Consider the following 19,366-nt stretch of genomic DNA (forward strand, 5'->3'; position numbering starts at 1 on the left):
AATAGATCAACGAAGTCCAGAAATACACTTTTACTCTGCATCTCTCGACAGTGTACAAAAACCAGTCTCCTCTGCAGCATCGGGGTTCAAGGTGGCACAGACCATGTACGGACAGCACAGCGTTTCTCCAACCCGGCACTGAAAATGAAGAACGGCTCGTTAATTAAAATTGCGAAGAAGGTGGCCATTAACTGCACACTTACCGGGTCTCCTTCCAAACTGCAAGGCTTCGATCCAAACGAGTAATCGTAAAACATGGGATATAAACTTGGATCGTACTCAAACTCAGACGCTTGTGGAGCGTTAAGCGGCCTTCCGTCCGGGTATTCCGAATTAGAGAGCGTGTTAAGGAGCAGCAGGATGATAACTGCAATGACAAGTACGGAGTGCACAGCGTCCTGTGATTATGATATGATTATGTCTTGATGGTCGTGTGCTTCGCATGCTTAAATAAAGTACTCTGAGCAATGCAGCAAGTGGCGTGGACATAAACACCATCGACCATTCTTTATGGTTTGGTTTAGTTTCGTTATCGTCGGTGTTCGCGCCTTTGCGAGTTCATGCGACTTTTCCGACGCTTAATTTTTAATCCCCAGCCGAATCGTGCAGAAAGAAACAACGCAAGATGACAAAGGCGTTATGTTTTATACGCCAGTCGCTCGCTCGCCGCATCTGTGACGCTAGATTGTCGGCGCAAAGGCGGCTACATGGCGACGCAAGAGGCAGTCGATATCGCGGTGTACTCAAAGCTTCGGCGATATGCGGTGGGGCCGTTTGCGTCGGGATCAGTGGTTACATAGCGTGGACTCGTGAACCTGCATTTTCCCAAAAGGTTCTCGCTTCTTCTCCTAATACGTCGAAATCACCTGATGCGAGTGATTGCTCGCAAGTTTGGAGACGGCAAGCTCAACTGGAAAACGCGATCAACTACGCTCACGAACTCCTCACACGAAAGAAGGTGTGTGGCCGCGGATCTTGGTCCGACAGGCTGTGAAATGTCACAGCCACTCTGATCAGTGCTTCCCACGATTTAATTAGGTCTACATTTCTTTTTTCATTCTTACATTCCAGGATGAATGGGGTGTACCTGGCATCGTCGTGGCTGTGAGTGTTGACGGCAAGACGGTTTGGACCGAAGGTGTGCTCTTTTTACACAACGCTCAGCTTCGCATTTGTTCTGATCACAAACGTGTGCACACATTCATTCATTCACAAAACTTTATTAAGAGTCCTGAAGCCCGATCTTTTCAGACCGAGGCGGGCCGCGTGCACGTCGGCACCGCGCCATCGTGAACCCTCTGGACAGCCCGTAGTTGATTCTGATACGAACAGCTAGAGATCATCTTCTGCCAGTGAAGCCATTTTTCTTCGGGGTTGGCGAGTGCACACAGGTCCATAAGATGAAAAAAAAAAGATAAAGAAAAAACTACCATCGCTTACTGCGTAAAGCTGTGTTTGTTTGTGCACCCATAGTTCACCATTGATGACGTTGCTTTACGCTTAAGCAAGCTTTAACCGTAAAAAGGAAGAACAATGTCACGATCTGCCGCGGGATCGCGGACGAGGGTGGGAGCCGACACACCCGCGTTTAGGAAAGACGACCCAACAGCATGACGGCGGTCACAGCTACTGACCGAGAGCTGCGCTCGTCCGCTGTTCGTCCTCCCCACTCGGGGAGGACGAACCCCTAATCATCCGCAAATACGAATTAAAGTTGACGTTTATATAGCTTTTGAGACTCTTGAGCATGATCAATAAAAAGTTCATTACAGCCCAAAAGCAAAGCGAACGTAACGTGTGGCAGCGGTGCTGCTTGCACTGAAAACAGACTCTTGTTTGTTTTAACTTTGTGCATTTGTGGATGGCATATGACTTGTTTGTAACAGACAGATGCTTCAACACTACTCCACCTAGGTCTCGGCTATGCTGATATTGAAAACAGAGTGCCATGTGGGAGCCAAACAGTGATGCGCATAGGCAGCATCAGCAAGCCGATTGCCATGATGACAGTCGCGAAGCTGTGGGAGGAAGGGAAGATCGATCTGGACAAGCCAATTCAAGACTATGTGCCGAGTTTTCCCAAGAAAACTTTCGATAACAAGCCAGTAAGTTAACATTCCCATTTTCCTTATCTGCAGACGCCTGTAGATCAACTCGTTTAGCCTGTAGATGAACTCATTTATCAAGCTGGTCAGTCATTGTGGTGCAAGGAAGCATGCACGCAAGACAGGGACGAAACACTATACAGTCGGATACAACTTAAGAAGTTTGGAGAGGCCCCGCCCAGATGACCGAAGTGCGGCAGCTGATCTCCTCCACAGCTAAAGAAATAGTCCCTTTGATGCACGCAGCAACGTTCTGCGAAGGCAGGGTCATTGGCCATCCAGCGCATGACGTAATTCCGGAGTGTGCGCCCATTGGTGCCGGCTTGTGTGCATCCGCCTTTGAGGAGGAAATGCCACGGACTTCTAAAGTTGTATATAGATTGGAACTGGTGCATTGTCCTTGTTAGTCTTTCCATACTTGTGGCTGTTAGTGTGCTAATCCATTGCATTGCTATTTGATGTCCATAACGTGTCAAATAACCTGTAGAATCTGCTAAACAAAGGAAACAAACAGACCAACTGTGATGGCTTAGCAGTTCAGGTTTTGCTCTGCTAAGCATGGAAGTGTGGGTTTGATTCCCAGTACATTCTGATGGGGGCAAAATGCAAATACGCCTATGTATTTGGAATGTACACATTAAAAAACCACTCGTGGTCATACCCTTTCCGGAGTCTCCTGCTATGCCCTGCCTCGTAATCATATTGTGCTTTTGGCACGTAAAACCACAGAATTTAATATTATTTTTAAGGCCTTGTTGCTGCAATACCCTAGCTACCTTTTGATTCATTCTGTTCTCTGGCGATGTTGCCTTGCCTTATTTGCTTGGTGTATTCAATAGTTAGAGCAGAGAAACATATAGCTCAGGCTAAAGTGACTGCAATGTCTCTGCAAGCACTGATTGACATGATCAAAGGAACACTTGTCTACAAGAACGTAGCAAGATGGTGAAACTTGTTAAAGACATTTCATCCTGCTGACTGTTTCCGACTGTTATGCGGAGCTTGTCTCATGAGGCTATGAAAAGACTGTTATGGTTCAAGTCTACTACATGATGCCCGAGTTAATTGTTGCTGAGTATGCAGTTATTGAAACACTGCATAAAGAGAGACAAACGCTTTCTGTGAGAAGTAAAAACGGTGCTTCCTTTTTCAGTTGCTGATATGAAAGCTGACCAAATACTGCAATTTTTCAGTTCATTGAAGTTTTCAGCGTGTACGTTTTGTAATTAACATGTGAAAAATTACTGCAGGTTGTAATCACCTTGAGAGATCTGGTTTCTCATGTCGCTGGGATACGCCACTATGCCAATTCCAAAAACAGCTCACCTACAAAAGATGGAAGCAGTGTAAGTAGGTTTGCACTCCCGCTTCCTCCTTAGACTGCATTTAAATACTTAGCAAACCATGCTGCTGTCATGAAGTATAGTGCAGTCACAGAAGTCTTATTGTGGTGATTTCACAGTGCCATGTTTTTGTACGTGAATCCTTCTACAGAATAACAACTTCAGTTGTGGCAGCATGTGGACGTAAGATTATGTTAGATTATATATAAGCACCTTGGCACTTCCAGTATACTGTTATATGCAGTGTGCTATGTTTTGATGGTGAGCTGAACAACTGGTGTCCTTCGGCTTCTGATAACAGAAACATGTAACTCTGCTCGTTCAGTGGTGAATAGGTTTGGATCCGCAATGTCTTCCACGTAATGTTTACATCATATTTTGTGACATAAAAGCATGAGGCTACCCTTCATATATGACACAATGTTTCTTTGTTGCGAGCAGGAAAATATGTCTCTTTAGCCTGTTGCGTTGCTCACTATGTATGAAATAAAGTATAAACGAACCATGAGCTTAAAACCTGCACCTTTCTCACTTGTATATTTGATGTCAAATAATTCTAAATGCCAATTCACTGATCACCCAAATTGCTTTTACTACTTGAATGCGTTGAGACGCATTCCTCCTGCGTCTTCGTACTTCAATTCATTTAGAATTGTGCAAGCTGGCTTACCTCTAAATTGCAACTAGCTAGGATCTGTGCTCTGCATGTTACGAGGTTTAATTAGTTGAAAAGAGAGCAAGTCGTCTGAGATATCTCTAAGCTAATTGACATGCCTGTAACTTGGTTCGAGCTAAAGACTGAACACATGACTAACAAAGGATTTTAGAGCACTATAGACTTTTAATGTATGCACAGGTCCTCTGGAACAGCCTGCTTAATTTAGTCGCCACAAAAAGACGAAGACAAGTTACAGTAACCTGCCATTTATCAAATAATATGGCTGTAGTCAGCTACGGTAAAAATTTTTTTTTTCTTTTTGTCTTAATTTGTTGCTGAATGTGGCCAGATTTTTCCAAGATTACTAACATGCTGCTGCTTCTGTGCACATAAAGAAAAGAAAAGTCTATATATATGTGCATTGCTGGAACTGTTGCAGAAAGACACAGAGTTCTCAGAATTTTATAGCAACAAGAAATTTAGCACTACTGAAGAGGCTTTAGAGATATTCAAGGACGATCCTCTCCTGTTTGCACCAGGTAAGTTCCATTGCTGGCTACCGAATTTTTGAAGTCATTTGCAAAGATGTGCGTAAAGTAGTCCGCACACTAATATGCCGTGCTACGTCCAACAGGTGCAAAGTACCATTACACCACATATGGCTGGACGCTGATTAGTGCAGCGGTTGAAAATGCAAGCAAGGAGCCCTTCTCAAGCCACTTAAGAAGGCTGCTGAAGATGCTTGGCATGGATAATACATACCTAGACCAAAATGATCCTATTATCTACAACCGTTCAAGGTGAGCCAAGCAAGCAGACTGTTAAAAAAGCATTGGAGTGAATCCATGATGTGATTGTCAAATTCAGCACTGTTATTTACTGGTAAATTGAAGAATTCCGACATTATAGAGCACCTGCCTATCTTTGTGCTTGTAATGTCTACTGTATATGGATGAGAAAATGTCATTGACCCATTTATAGCCGTAAGCTACAAACTGATGCATGAAATTTCATTAACCTTTTCCTACCTTTTGGGCCTTCACATAGGTGATTTACCAATGTATACTGTAATGCCTTGGTCTTGAAAAACACTACAACGAAGGTTAAATAAGTGCACTTACACTGTGTTCTGTCCTCTTTCTGTGACTGGAACCATCATACTGTTCCTTTAATATAAGTTTGCAATTATATCACTCTTGTACAAAAATCCAATGAAGGGTGACAAAAAGGATACTATATTACTTCCTTAAGGAGGGAACTGCAAATGCTTGTTCGAGGTCTGAATTGACTGGGCTTATACTGGCAAGAGACTAAATAATAAAGAAGGATCCCAAGCATCATTTGTTCTAGCAAACAGCCACATGCTGTTGCTTGGGGCATTCATAAAGCCGGGTGATGAATTATGGGTTAAGTGAAATGTTCTGCATTATGAATTTACGACTTGCTTTTAGGTTGGTTTGGAGAGTACGTCACAGAAACCTTTTCAGTTCATACCATCTGCAGAGTTTGTATTTAAAGGGACACTAAAGAGCAAAACGATTTTTCTCGTATTAGTAAAGTAGTCTTCCACGATACCAAAAACACCACGCTTGCTGCGAGAAGACGTTTAATAAGCGAGAAAACACGCAAAAAGAAAATACAGGTGGCGACGCCACCTTGGAATTCCCGCACCATTTGCCGTGACATCAGATATTTTTGACGGCGCCTGCTTGGGCCTACGTAGTTCCCAGTAGGTTAAATCGAAGTACATTGTCCTCTGAGGGGGCCAGAGACTTGGCATAACGATATTGTGGAAATTTCATCGAGCCAGTGGCGCCAAAATACGTTAAATGCTCTTTGAAGTCTTTTACGTCACAAATTACAAAGTTCAGCGCGAAATTTAAAAATGATACTTTGAACTTGGTTTCCTCCTCTAATAATAATATGGTGGTGAAATAAACTACACAAGAGTTCACCGACCGCACTTTATCAATCTAAACCAATTCGCTGTTTGTCTTTAGTGTCCCTTTAAGCTAGCTAAGAGAACTTTACCGGCATCAAAAAGCATACGGTGTTAGTAGTGTGCAGCCAAGCATTGCAGACATGGTGTCATGCCAGTCGACCCTGCCAATTTGTCCAGAGTTCTCGTGAATTCTGACCAATCCTACAGCTACAGACTGTATGGGCACAGCCACAAATCACTCACAAAGCCGGCCTAAGCCAACACGGCAAAAAACAAGAAAAAGAAAATGCAGCATGCAGCACGATTGTAAATTTCAGTTATGTGCAAGCTAGCTAGCCGTAGTCTGAGTGGGGCAGCGCAGGCCTAGCTTGGTTCACTTCAGATCCAAACACACTTGAGTGTGCATGAAGCAATTGTTTAATGTTTGTTGCATAATGACAGGTTCAGTCTACTTCGCCGCAGCGTGGCTTGTTATGTGCTGAAGCATACACAAGAACTATTGAGGAGCACTAGAACTGTTTAAAGGGGCCATTGTCACAGGACACGACATGCATTCTTTAATTACGTGTGCCGTCATCTCCTATTGCAGTATGAGTGCATTAACATCTATTAACTTTATTAGCAGTCTTTGAATGTTGAAGCAAATTGAACCCTTCATATGCCCTCCTTGCATGCCCCATACATGAGACCATAATGGTGCCTATCGTGCATTCTTTTCACACACACACAGTTTCTGGCTCCAGTGCAAGCACAGGGACATCCGGTAGCTGTAGTCTTAGCGATTTAGAGCTGTTTTGGAACATAAAAAATGAAAGAGAAAATTTTTCCAGTATTTTTGAAAGCAGTCTTGATAAAGACTGCTTTATCATGGCACGCTTGTTAAGGGTTAACAGTACCCATCTCATAAGTCACTGCAGCATTTTCCTAGCCTATCCTTTCAGCTTTTTTTTTGGTCATCCAAGCTTCCATGTAGCATTTTCTGTCTCGATCACTGACAGCTTGGCATAACATTGCTTGCTAATGCAGGTTCTACGCCCGTGACAAGTCGGGCTGCCTCGTGAACACGCCCAGCGTTGACTGCTCCTACAAGTGGGCAGGTGGCGGCCTCCTGTCCACCGTGAACGATCTCGTGCGCTTTGGCAATGCCATGCTGTACTGCGCCCAGGCCGACGGCACCAAGTACAAGGCTGGCTATCTGCGGCCGGAAACTATACGCATGCTGTGGACTCCGCATGCTAAGGTGCACAACAACTGGCAGAAAACGTTCTTCCAGAGCTACGGCATGGGATGGACGCTGACCGAAACGGGTGAGAACCCCGGAGGCTGCGTCGAGTGGCCCGCGTTTGCGGCCTATCATACGGGAGGATCCGTTGGCGGCACGTCCGCGCTCGTGCTGCTGCCTTCGGCGTGGAGTCCCGAGGAAACCAACAACACTACTCAGGCAAACTCTCCAAGCCCTCCCAGGGGTGTGGTTGTTGCCGTGATTGGCAACATCTCCAATGCCGGTTATGGAAACATGGCTGTTAGGATTGCTAGGAAGTTTGTGGAGCTCTGTTCTTAGGAGGATGCTGTGTTGACTTGCCAAAGCGAAATGTACCAGGGACGAGTAGGTGAGAAGAATGTTTCGCAGATGGCCTCGATCTCCAGACTGACTCTGTGTCGTCGTTCTTTATCAACTGTGTGAAAGTATGCTGTATCCATTACCGATTTATGTGCGTTACAAATGTCACTTATTTTTTTACAAATGAAGGTCTTCCTTCCTCTTATATGCAATCTTACGATGTGATTTATCAACTGGGGAACTTTGAGTATCAGCTAAAATCTTTTAGACTAGTTAAACAATTATCAAAGTTTTATAAACATTAATTTGAGCATGCGCTAGTAGTTTCAAAGTTAATGCGTGCCATATGATTTGCTACATTATTGTGTTTTCGTCGTTTCTAGGGGTGTGCGAAATTTGAAAATTTCAAATAACGAATCGAGTAGTGTTCTATTAGGTTCAGTACTTAAAACGAACAGTGCATATTCGCAATACTGAATATTTTTTTTAATAATCAGCGACGAAAAATGATCGAAGGAACGCGGTTTTGCATAACAACAGTGTCGCCAAAGCAACAGTGTCGTCAATTCATTATGTTCACCATGACGTTCATGATGATGTTAACTCATGAAAATTCCTTAATATTTATGTATCAGCTTTATTTAAAAGCTGTTGACAAAGAGCCACCTTGAATACTGTAGTCACTGCTATATTTCAGCTTGTAGTTACAAAATATTTTGAAGGCTCTGATTGCTGGTGTATACGATTTTGCCTCAGTTTAATTGTGGTATTTTTGTTGGCTAGAAGTAGTCGTAACGTTACTTTGTTAAAGCTTGTGAATATTTGTTTTAAATAAAATGTTGTGGAATTCATAGGCTGTCTTCAAAATTTTTGCCATAGTTACCTTACTCTTCGAAAACTATTCGAACAGTATTCGATTTGTATTCAGTTCGATTCGGTGTCATCACTATTCGATTCGTATTCGATTCGGTTCTAAAATTCACTATTTACACACCCCTAGTCGTTTCCCAAACACTTCAGAGGATTCTGAAAGTGATGTTTCATTGGACACTTATAGTACTTTTGACAAGATGTTTTCTTACACATTATTTTGTTATTTTTTAGGAATAAAAAATTGTTTAATGTCAAAGTCTGTGTGACGTGAGCAGTGACATGCAAAAAGAAGACATACATAATACGCATAGTACGGAATCTGAACGCCTTTATTTTTGCACGGCTAATGCTCTCTGCACTTGCATTCTCCCACAACACGATTAAACTATTCAGTTAATGTTATTTACAAAGCAAAAAGGACAAAAAAAACACAGCCCATCATGCTCAGGACACTGCCTTTTCCTAGAACACAGCACTATGGAATGGTTGCATCGTGGGCCACACAAACACAGTATAATCTGCCTCTAATGACTCACCGGCAAGATAGACACAAAGGACACAGTTTCTCCCTTGCTTCTTCTAATCACAGAAAAGAATTGTTAAGAACATCCTAGCTACGTCCACTGTATACACTATTCACAATTGCTCTGTTATCGTATAAGTCACAGTTTTGCCTAAGTTCACGTGCCACGTTTGAAGTAGTAGCTCTTGGTAACAGCTGCCGCTGCTATGAGGCCTTCGGGCTGCACATTTCTACGTACGTACGAGCCTATAGACTCCCTTGGGCTATGAGGGAAGGTGTCAACGCACTGTAATGTGTCTTGCTTCGGTAGAAGTACTCAAGTGCCATCGAGTGGTCAAAGGGCTAACAGTGCATCTAGTGCAAATCACATATTTTCACCTTTCCTGGCAACACTTTGCACTACTTGCACTCTTTCAAGAAGGAAGACAAGCAAATGGCAGACTGCCGATAATTCCAGCTGCCTTTTCAAGAGTGCACACTTGCACACATCAGTTGCTGGTGCCAAGTGTCAAACAGTCTTGCATTACTGGTACAGGTTTCCATTAAGGTCACCGTTCTATGTACGAAATAAAAGCATCTATAATTAAACATAAGTATAAAAGGTCAACGCTTAAAGAAATGAACTCTGTCCTTCCAGCCCATGAAAGAATTTCACTGCAATAAGGTAGATTTTGGCAGTTAAAATAAGCAGCTTGCTTTAAGCTTTCTTTTACTAGTTACAGTCAACTAGATGGTCACCACATATGAATGTCTGGCAACTTTACGGCCACACAAATGCGAACACAAGTTTAATAATTCCATGGCTCTGTGTAACGTATAAATAATTCATAAAATCTATCTGGCAATAATAATAATATGTTTTGGTACGTTGAGGCACCCCATCTTGGAAGGAAAGTATGTAATCAAACAACGCGAATATGAAGTAAATAGGTAGAAAATAAATAGGACTGTCAGGAAAATAGTCAAGACCAAACAAAAGGAAGCAAAAGAAAAGGCACTGAATAAAAATAGACAGAGGTCCAACATGATAAAAGTAGACCGGGGAAGACTTGAGCATTGAATGACCCGCACGTACCGAGCACTTCCGGTTGCACATGCGTCCGTCGACGCACTTGTTTTGCCCGACAGCAAACATGAAAGTAATAAAGTGAAGTCTGTCAACTTGTCTGCCGGACACAGTTTTGGCCATTCCTAAGCAAAGGGAGCAGATTGCTCCCCACATCTTTCTTTTTGTTTTGGCAAGTAGAAGACGTCAAAAGGGAATGGTTAATCCAGGGAGGTGCAGAGTGTTCACCGCCGCTGAAGCTTGTATGCAGCCATCTCGGCAGGCGAAGGCAAGTTCAGACGGGACGTCTTGGTGGACGTTGACGAGATCGTTCGTAGGAGTGAGAGCGTGGTTTCCTCCACGCTTGGTCCAAAGTATTCGGGAAACATGTCGGCAAGCGTTGTCTGAAACGAAGAAAACAGAGCGTAAAAGGCTCGACAATAGCATGCACCACTTTTATCAAGGCTTGCTACAAAAGCAACAACAACAAAACAGACAACTGTGATGTTTCTGAAAGGTACCACAGTTTCATTATGCAGGAGTAAAAACGCTAAAGCTCCGACAGACTTTAATATGAAAATGCAGTCACACCCTGGTATGTTAAACACCAAGAATTTAACATGGAATGTAATAGAATTCACTGACAAAAAGGTTCTTAAACTTATCTATTGCTGATACACACATGTGCGTAATTTGTATACGCGTGTAAACAAGAAATTCACACATGCTGCATCCCATACCAGCCGCGTTTGTAGAGTAGTGTAAGTTTTCGTGCGATGCTCAATAGCAAAATGTCAAGTGTATATTCATAGTTAACTAACAAAACACAAACACAGGCTTCACTATTACATCCCAAAAGTAGTCCTATGTGTGATGGAAAACATTCCTTTCACGGCAAGTAAATACAATGATTGAGCTTGTATTGTAGAAATGAAGGTTCCCCTGCTTAATGGAATGTCGAATTGCTGACACTAATTATCCTCAAACTCTTGTTGCATCAATATTTTGCAACGTTGACATAGACCCCATTTTATATCCAGCAGTGATTAGGCACTTAATAGTAGGGATGGGCGAATATTCGGACGTTTCGAATATTCTAACGAATATTAAAGTATTCGAATTCGCTTCGATACGAATTTATATTATTCGAAATTTCGAAGTATTCGAAATGAACGAATAATCGCACATAACCCCCTGTAAAGGTAGTTTCACTGCAGCGTCGGTTTGCTGTACCGTGAAACCACCCTGCCAGGGGAAATATGCACTGCCGCGAAGCCACACTTCAAGGTTAAGTGTACACATTCTTTAAAATTTAACAGCGTGTTATATGGACTTATATGCGCTAAGTATAGTAATTTTTAACTTGTAACGTACTGTACCACTTATAACTTGCATCCTACTGCTATCCAAATTATGATACCCCCCCCCCCCCATTCAAAGTTTCTTCCGCTTCATTTCAAACCAAGAAAGTGACATTCACTCATACCTAGTTCCACTTCTTAAAAACATTGTGCAAGGGTCATGAAGAAAATGCTCAGTTTTTCTTAATAATATGTGGTGAGTACTATCGAACTATTCGATTCGAAATTATTCGACCAAATCACTATTCGCTTCGAACCTCAAATTCACTATTCGCCCATCCCTACTTAATAGCAATGACATGCGGTAAGTTGCAGGAACAATATTTTTATATTTGCCTTTTGTTTCCAAACACCATTTCAACGTGGAATAAGCTTCACAATATGCATTGCCGAATAGTGCCAGTAGTGCCACGTTTCATTCATTAATGATATCTCTACTAGTGATGATGTTGCATTCCAATACTTTTTTGCTTCATTCCATCATTATACTGCTCTGTACATTGTATGTTATCAGTGTAATGCGTGTTATGCAGTTATTTCGCAGGTAAAGTGGTTGGCAACTGATCATTCGTTCATTGCGATGTAGCGAACGAGTTTTATGCCAGTATACCGACCGCGGCTGACAGCTCTTCATCTTCAACAGCTTCCACCACGCTTGAGTTTTGTGACATTGCAGACGAAGCTGCACAGTGCCGGATCCGCATGTAGACAAAACCATGCTCACTAATTGATGAAGATAGCGATGTGGACAGTGCCGCATCGTTCCGGGTGTCTGCCAATGCTGTTTTCACTCTTTCGTGTTGCACATTTGCTGCACTTCGTGCTCGGCGCGCTCCGGGGATCATCCAAATTAACCGGATTTCTGCCAAATGTGACTGAACTAATGAGAGTTTGATGCATAAAACAATGCATATATGTGGCCGGGACCAGGGAACACATCCGCATTATTCAATTTGCCAAATTAAGGAGCTTTTACTGTAGTAGGTTAGTGAGATGTGCTTGCGCAAGGCTTACCGTATTTACTCGAATCTAACGCGAACCTTTTTTTCGGTAAAACGAGTCCAAAAATCGCATGCGCGTTAGAATCGAGTACCGAAAGAAGAAAAAAAAAAAAGCTCGGTTATCACATTGACATCGGCATTTCAAGATGGCCGCCTCCTACGCGCCTCGGCCATTTCTGCCATTGTTTCAGTTCGTACGTGTGCTTAGCAGTTCGTCGTCCCGTTCTGCGTTCGCATCGACTGCATGGAAGTGCCGACTACAAATACTCGACGAGTGCACCGCGATGCCGCATTTAAAATAAAAGTTATTACATGTGCAGAGACGAACGGAAATCGGGCCGCATCGTGGTCGTTCGGAGTTCCCGCAACGTGCGTGCGGGACTGGTGCAAACAGAAGCAGATTTTTTACGGCAAAGCTTCACGAAAAGGTTTCAGTGGACCAAATCAGGGCCGCTTTTTCGAAATCGAAGAGCGTTTACAGCGACAAGGAGTTGTCCGACAGCGACGAGGACTGATCCATTACGCGACTCGTATCGCCACCGTAGTGGTGACAGTTTAGCGGCAAGGCCTGCTGTTTGACTGTGTTTTATTTTTTGAAACTTTAGTTCTTGAAAACCCAAATACTTGTTCTTCGGGTGCGAAGATTGACTCCTACGGACTTTTTTTTTTTGTTCTTTTCTCTCACGAAAAATGGGTGCGCGTTACAATCGATGTTTTACTCTTTTTTTTGGTCGGGGAAAACGGGTGCGCGTTACAATCGAGGGCACGGTAGAATTGAGTAGAGTAAATACGGTACCCTACGAGCGCAGTTATAAAGGGACGCAATGATAATCCTCCATACCACAGCGCATAAATGACGATGTAGCTGAGTGAGGGAGAGCCAGTGTGATGAAGAGTCAGTCGATTCTCCATCACAGTGCAGAGAAGACACGGCACACAGACTGTCAATAGACATGCCTCATGGGCAAAGAATCACCACAAGACCAATACAGTATGCTCGCCTGCTACGAACGTTACAGGCTAACTGTGCGACGGTCCACCAAGTGTGAGAACGAGAAGTCCTGAAACAAAGGTCCTGCGTAACCAACAAACTTGTGTCAGGTCTGTGAGCATGCGTCGTGGTGGCAGAAGGGTGAGTGGAAGAAAGCTTGGGTGAAGAGGGAATCCGTAGGCCACCAGTGGGAGGCCAATTAGGGATGCGTTATAGTTGTGTGTGCTCGCACAGCAACTTGATGGCAGGAGCAAGATGCAGTATTTGCGCAGCAAGTTTCCAGTGACCGAGCTAACAAATGGTCATCACAATGTGTGAGCTCAGGGCACCAGGCGCAAGCAAGGCACCTTGAACCCTGCTAAGCACTTATTTATTAAGGAGAAAGAAAGCCTAAGATGCCTCATCAAATACGAAAATTGACCGTCACCGTCAACAAGAGTGATGCAAGAAATCGTAATGGGATGATGTCACCATCATGACGTCACAAGTCAGCAAATTTGTGACGCCATCACGACATAGCTGCTTGGTCAAAGGTGGGCCTATCATGGAGCCAGTGCAAAACCAGGTGAGGTGCAGAAACCTTGCAATGCCTCCGATCCTGGAAGTACTGCAAAACCACGTTAGTTGTAGAAAGCTTTCACCTTTAAGTTGTCTTAGGCCAATGTGTAAGGGACCCTGTGAGCTTTTACATTCTCAAATTGAAGAAAACACCTTTCTAATTTGCTTTATTATATCGGGGAATTCATTATATGCCTGTTCATTAAAGGGACACTAAAGGCAAATAGCAATTTATGTCAGAGTGAAAGGTGAATATTTGAGAACGCCTAAAATGTCAGTACTATTATGAACAGCAGTGCTCTACTAGTCGAGATGTAGGACACGATATGCGCCACCAGTTGAACATTTTGGAATGATCCCGATGACGTCAAAAGTCCCGACTATAATTAATCACTAGTACTCGAACTACTTTTTTATATAATGAAAAATAACATTCCGTACATTACAAGACATAATAAAATCCTGCTTGTGCATTTCTGTTTCATTCATGGAAGAAAGAACTTGGCGTTACAAAGGAGAATGCCTTGGGTGGTGTAAAAGTTTCGTTTTCGCCAAGCTGCTCTCCGCTCGCGCAGTCACATCTCAGTGGTAGTTTCGTTATCATGTACTGTTGCGTGTGCTTTGCACACTCATGAAAGTCGCTCTAACAGAAAGTTCGAGGAAATGCCGTGTCCCTGTTATGTTGCCTGGTGCCTGAATGGTGTGCGCCGCTTGAGGGGGGAGGTGGCATTGAAAAAAAACTTTTTTGTTTGTTGACCTAGAGCAATGAAATTTGGCATGCATACTAATAAGTGTCTCGTATAGGGAAATATGCAGTTTCATCATGATACCTTGAGTAGTTCTCAAGTTACATCATGCTACATGGTCCAATTATATGGTCTGCTCGTGGAAAGCCTAGCGCTGTAACAAAACATGCCAGGAAGCTGCAAATGGTGTTGATCTTTACTCAAAAGAAGACTACAAGGTATGACACTCTCAGAATTGTTTAGTAAAGTCTCTTTTTTTTTTTAGAGATCATCATGGCTGCTGACACACATTGTCGGAAACAGTGTCATGGACAAATCATGATCTAGAAAAAAAACTGGGCCATAAACAAGAAATTGAAGAATGTCATACCCACAAGCAGTGTTCAGGGATTCAGGAAAAAGAAACAGAATCAAAATCGGTCCAGTCATTCCAGTGCTACTCTTTCCACGAGCAATGCACAATGTCCAAAACACACTTGTGAGAAAAAGCCTATCAAAGTTTTCGAAGTTGTTTGCATTTGTTAGAACGCACCAGCACTGTAGTCCTTGTGTAGAGGCAACCTTTTGCGTCTCTGCCCTTTCACTTCATGCATGTGCGATGACTTCCTTGCTCGCTGAGCGTCTTTTTAGCAGCCCTGTGGAGGGTAAGGACCCCAGGTTGCATACCCATTGCAGCACAAATCTTGGTGTAAGCTTGAAAGTTGCCTGCATTGTACCTCGCAACTGCCTCATGGACTGCTACTTCCACAGTGAAGTGGGAGGCATGCTGCTGCTTAGAAATTAGTGACCAAATCACCGAGTGAAGGCTTTCAGCGGCATTTTGTGTCTTGTTGCCACTGCAACGAGCCTGCAGTTGAGGGTCAGACAGGCGTTGGTACACTGGCCGCAATGCTTCAACAACTTTGTTGGGCAGGTTATACGTGTGTGGAGGTTGTGGCTTCCCCTCTGCCTCTGCTGCACGGTGCCTGCACCAGCTGCGGGCACCGGAAGGACAGAGCTCGTGATAAGGTTCTGCATCTCTCGATGAAACATTATGAAAGGTGGCCATCACTGCTTTCTTCATGTCTTTGATGTCCGTGTTGCTTCGCAGTGCTAGGCCATAATAGCTGGTGAGCCTTTTGATCAAGTCCTGCGTCAGGCCAATGTTGTCACGGATAGCCATGCCATAACAACCAGTCAGTCTTTTAATCAGGTCTTGAGTCAGGCTGCCCCATCCTCCTAGTCGATCCTTCTTGCTTCTTGACACATGTGTTGGAGAGCTGTACCCATCCTCTCTTTGACATGATTTATACAGTCTTCTTTAGCCAGTGGAATAAATCTGTACGTTCTTTCTTCAAAAAGAGTGAGGAAAGTATCACTGTCTCCATCACAAACAATGGATGCGTACCGGAAATCATTCTTTCCAGTGGCCTTCTAAATAAAATTAAGGTGGGGGACGTGGCATTCAGTGCCAACTTTCTTATTCCTTCGTAGGTTTTGATGAAAATTGACACAGTTATTGCAAACATTTCTGGGATCAAATATCTGAGCAGTTTATTCAATAACGCGAGTTGGTCAGATATAAATTCAACTCCCTGCTTCACACACGCCACGCTCATTTGCAAACCTCGCCTGTGATGCGTTTCATCATCCACTCGGTCGCGGAAACGGTAATTTGCGAGGCATTCGTTATTTTAGAAGATTCATCAGAGCTAGCGGCGATACCAAGCACGAATCCAGGCGTGCCTAAATTGCGTCACCAGCGCTTTCTTTCAAGCCGATGTACCCGGCCGCGGGGTCCGGGAAGTCGGCGCACGATATGCTGGCTGGCGGCATTCGGCGACAATACGCAGTGCTCAGCCGCGGCGACGAAAAATCGGCGCATAACGTACTTGGTCTCTCATTTTGCGGCGCCGACGCGCGAAATTGCTAGCCGCTGCTCGGAGCGGTCAATGTGCGACGAGCTTGACCGGGAGTCCGCTGCCGATGCGTAAAGTGCCCATCCGCATTTTCGAGTAGCCAGCGGACGATGCGATTTGTTGCTTGCGACGAAGCACAGTGCGGCTTGTCCGCTAGTGCGATGTCCGTGCCCGCAAAGTTCGGATTCGTCTCGTAAACCAGCGCCGTAAGCAGAGTTAGGCCTAGCCACGACTCCGAGCAGTAAGCTCGGTCGCGGTGTGCGTGGCCGCGGTGCCCGATGTTTCAAAGCACGTCATGTTCGATCGCGAGTACAAAGAGTAGTCCCGCGAAGTTCTTCGTCACGGAGGACGAAGTGTTGACAAGCTGAACTACCCGAGACGCGCATCTGCGATGTTCGCGACGAGCGCGGCACGCTACCGTCTCTCGTACACTGATGACGGCGCTTCCGCTTGCAGCTGTCAAACTACAGGGTAATCATATTCTAAATTATCGTCGACCCGTGCATACAGAACGAGTGAACGCGTCACTAAGTAGCGCGATTTTCGACAGTCGTAACATCAGGTAACATCGCGACGCGTAAGCAGCAGACGGCTGTCCTCTCGGAGCGAGCATCGGACCAATGACGAGGCGTGCTGGAGCAACATGGCGGACGCGGCCAATCGGAGGCCTCGAAACGACCTTCAGAGATGTGCTTTTTGTGCGCTTGTTTTTAAAGCGAGGAGCCAGCTGAGGCGGGGAATTTGAAAACGAAGAAATGCTCTTTACGGCGAGCTCAAAATGGCGGCGCCCGGTTGTACCGTTGCGGAGCAAGAATTTTTTGAAAAGCACTGTTTTTTTGCGATCTCCACAATAATTTCCGACACCTCAGCCCGCGCAACTAATTTTTTAAAGCACTTCTAGGTGGTTTTCGGTGAAGATATTTTGGAATCAGATAGAAAAAGGGCTACAGAAACTGAAAATGTGATTTTCAAAAAATCGATTTTTTTGCCGTTTTGCGCGATACGAAGCCGCGTCCCCCCTTGAGCAACAGCAGCTGCAGCAGAGAAACCGACATGACTTTCCAATGGGTGCCACAAATAAACCCACGCTGAAGTGGTTGAGTGCCGTGCCTCTGCGACAGTGTGCTAAACAACCAAGAAATCTGCATGTGTGCCCGCTGCACTTTCGTGCAGAGGATTACGAGATCAACCACAACTTGGGCAAGGCTTGTAATGTGCCCTTCAGTGCAGAAACCGCAGTGTCGGCTGCCGGGCAGTCAAGGCGGGCAACGTTGGGCGATTTGAAGTGTGCTAACCCCGTGCGAAACATTAAAATGTGATTTTCTTTCAAAATAAGCATTTCCTTGGCATGAAACAAGCACTACGAGGTTTCTGGAATGCTATTTCAGCAATCAATGCGTGTCCTTTAGTGTCCCTTTAAAGAGAGGTTCAATGGTATGACACCTTAACAGCAAATAAGATGTGCAAAGCGGAAAGCAAAAGAAAAAACCTTAATGCACTACGCACCATAGAATCGGTCTGCTGGGTACACCGCATGGCATATGACCGCAGCCGACAGTCGTGGGGCAGGCGGTGCAGGAACATGGCTGTTGTGTTGCTGGGGGTCCAGGACGACTCTGGTCTGTTTGGGAAAGAAAAAGTAAAGGAAGAGATGACGTACAAGAATTGAAAGCAGCGCAGCTCAAGGCAACCTTGCGACAAATGTTGGATCATCTATGTAACAGTGTCTAAGAGGAAAAGAATTACAGACATTGTTTAGAAAAGCTAGCTTCCACACTTCTCCTCTGGATGCTACACCTTCACTCTGTAAAGGGCTAATGCTATGTGGCCGATACGACCATGCAACATTTCTGCCACTTGTATATGCATAAGATTATATTACTGCAAACATCACCTGCATTTTATAACTATAATTATAAAACTGGATGAAGTTAGCGTAGTGCACCGGTACGTCACCAGCGGTGCTAGCAGAGTGCCTAACAATCATATCACGGTTTATTCTTTAAACATGAAAATGAAATGTATTAAGTTATAGTACAACCATTATCTATCTTTGGACTGACAACCTTCATGCAGTGGAACAACGTATTATAGATACGGTGGCAAAGAAAATGACGTATATTGGAATTGTCCAAATCAAAGTTATCTGTACAGAAGGATATGGTTCCACTGGGCCAACGCCTGTGTTCGCAAACAATTAAAACATATGCGAAATGGAGCCAATGCAGGTGGTTTGTTGCACAAAGACCCGAAAGTGCCTATCACTGTGTTCACTACAAAGCAAAACATATCTGCTAGTAAAATATGTCGAGTAATGCACCGAGTAATGCAAGGTGAACAGGCCGCCTGGCATTCTGTAGTGGATACAAAAGCAGAGGTAGATTTCTCCCTCAAACTTTACATACATCCCTGAATGCCAAATCTAGTGAGAACACACTACAGAATGAACAAGTATCTGTCATGACCATGTAAGTTTTTGGCAGAGGTTGCAAAATGCATACGGTGTTATTAAGACAACTCTGAACAAAACCGTGGAAATTTACTTAGTTTCACAGAACGGTGCCATGGAACCGAGAAACATGGACAGAATGTAGCACAATGAAGAAGCAAACAGACTGCGCCGCCTGACAGGTGCCCTGCACAAATGGCAATCACAACAGGGTGATTGCAGAGGTGCATTTTACTGCAGTACTAATTGTCTAATTGTTGCTTCCATAGCCTACTAGCAAGAATTTGTCGGCTGAAACAGTTACTCCAGTCA

At 44.1% G+C, this 19,366-nt stretch overlaps 2 protein-coding genes across 3 annotated transcripts in view; one reads left to right on the forward strand and one right to left on the reverse strand.

Moving 5' to 3' along the window:
* The first annotated feature begins 522 nt into the window (after nucleotides 1-522).
* LOC119393876 (serine beta-lactamase-like protein LACTB, mitochondrial) lies at nucleotides 523-8,704 on the forward strand. The gene is made up of 7 exons (XM_037661061.2): nucleotides 523-958; nucleotides 1,072-1,138; nucleotides 1,915-2,105; nucleotides 3,356-3,451; nucleotides 4,546-4,645; nucleotides 4,741-4,906; nucleotides 7,075-8,704. Exons 1-7 carry the CDS (start codon nucleotides 626-628, stop codon nucleotides 7,607-7,609), a joined length of 1,488 nt encoding a protein of 495 aa, XP_037516989.1. The 5' UTR covers nucleotides 523-625; the 3' UTR covers nucleotides 7,610-8,704.
* An 89-nt stretch (nucleotides 8,705-8,793) lies between these two features.
* Nucleotides 8,794-19,366, reverse strand: part of LOC119393875 (alpha-mannosidase 2x) — a 66,558-nt gene continuing 55,985 nt past the window's right edge. For both annotated transcript variants that reach the window (XM_049416402.1, XM_037661058.2), the window contains exons 23-24: nucleotides 18,112-18,226; nucleotides 8,794-10,454 (exon numbers count right to left, since the gene is read on the reverse strand). In XM_049416402.1, coding sequence (XP_049272359.1) covers nucleotides 10,296-10,454; nucleotides 18,112-18,226 — 274 coding nt within the window. In that variant the 3' untranslated portion in view covers nucleotides 8,794-10,295. The remainder of the gene's footprint in view (nucleotides 10,455-18,111; nucleotides 18,227-19,366) is intronic.

Source organism: Rhipicephalus sanguineus, chromosome 5, assembly GCF_013339695.2.
Source record: "Rhipicephalus sanguineus isolate Rsan-2018 chromosome 5, BIME_Rsan_1.4, whole genome shotgun sequence".
Lineage (NCBI taxonomy): Eukaryota > Metazoa > Arthropoda > Arachnida > Ixodida > Ixodidae > Rhipicephalus > Rhipicephalus sanguineus.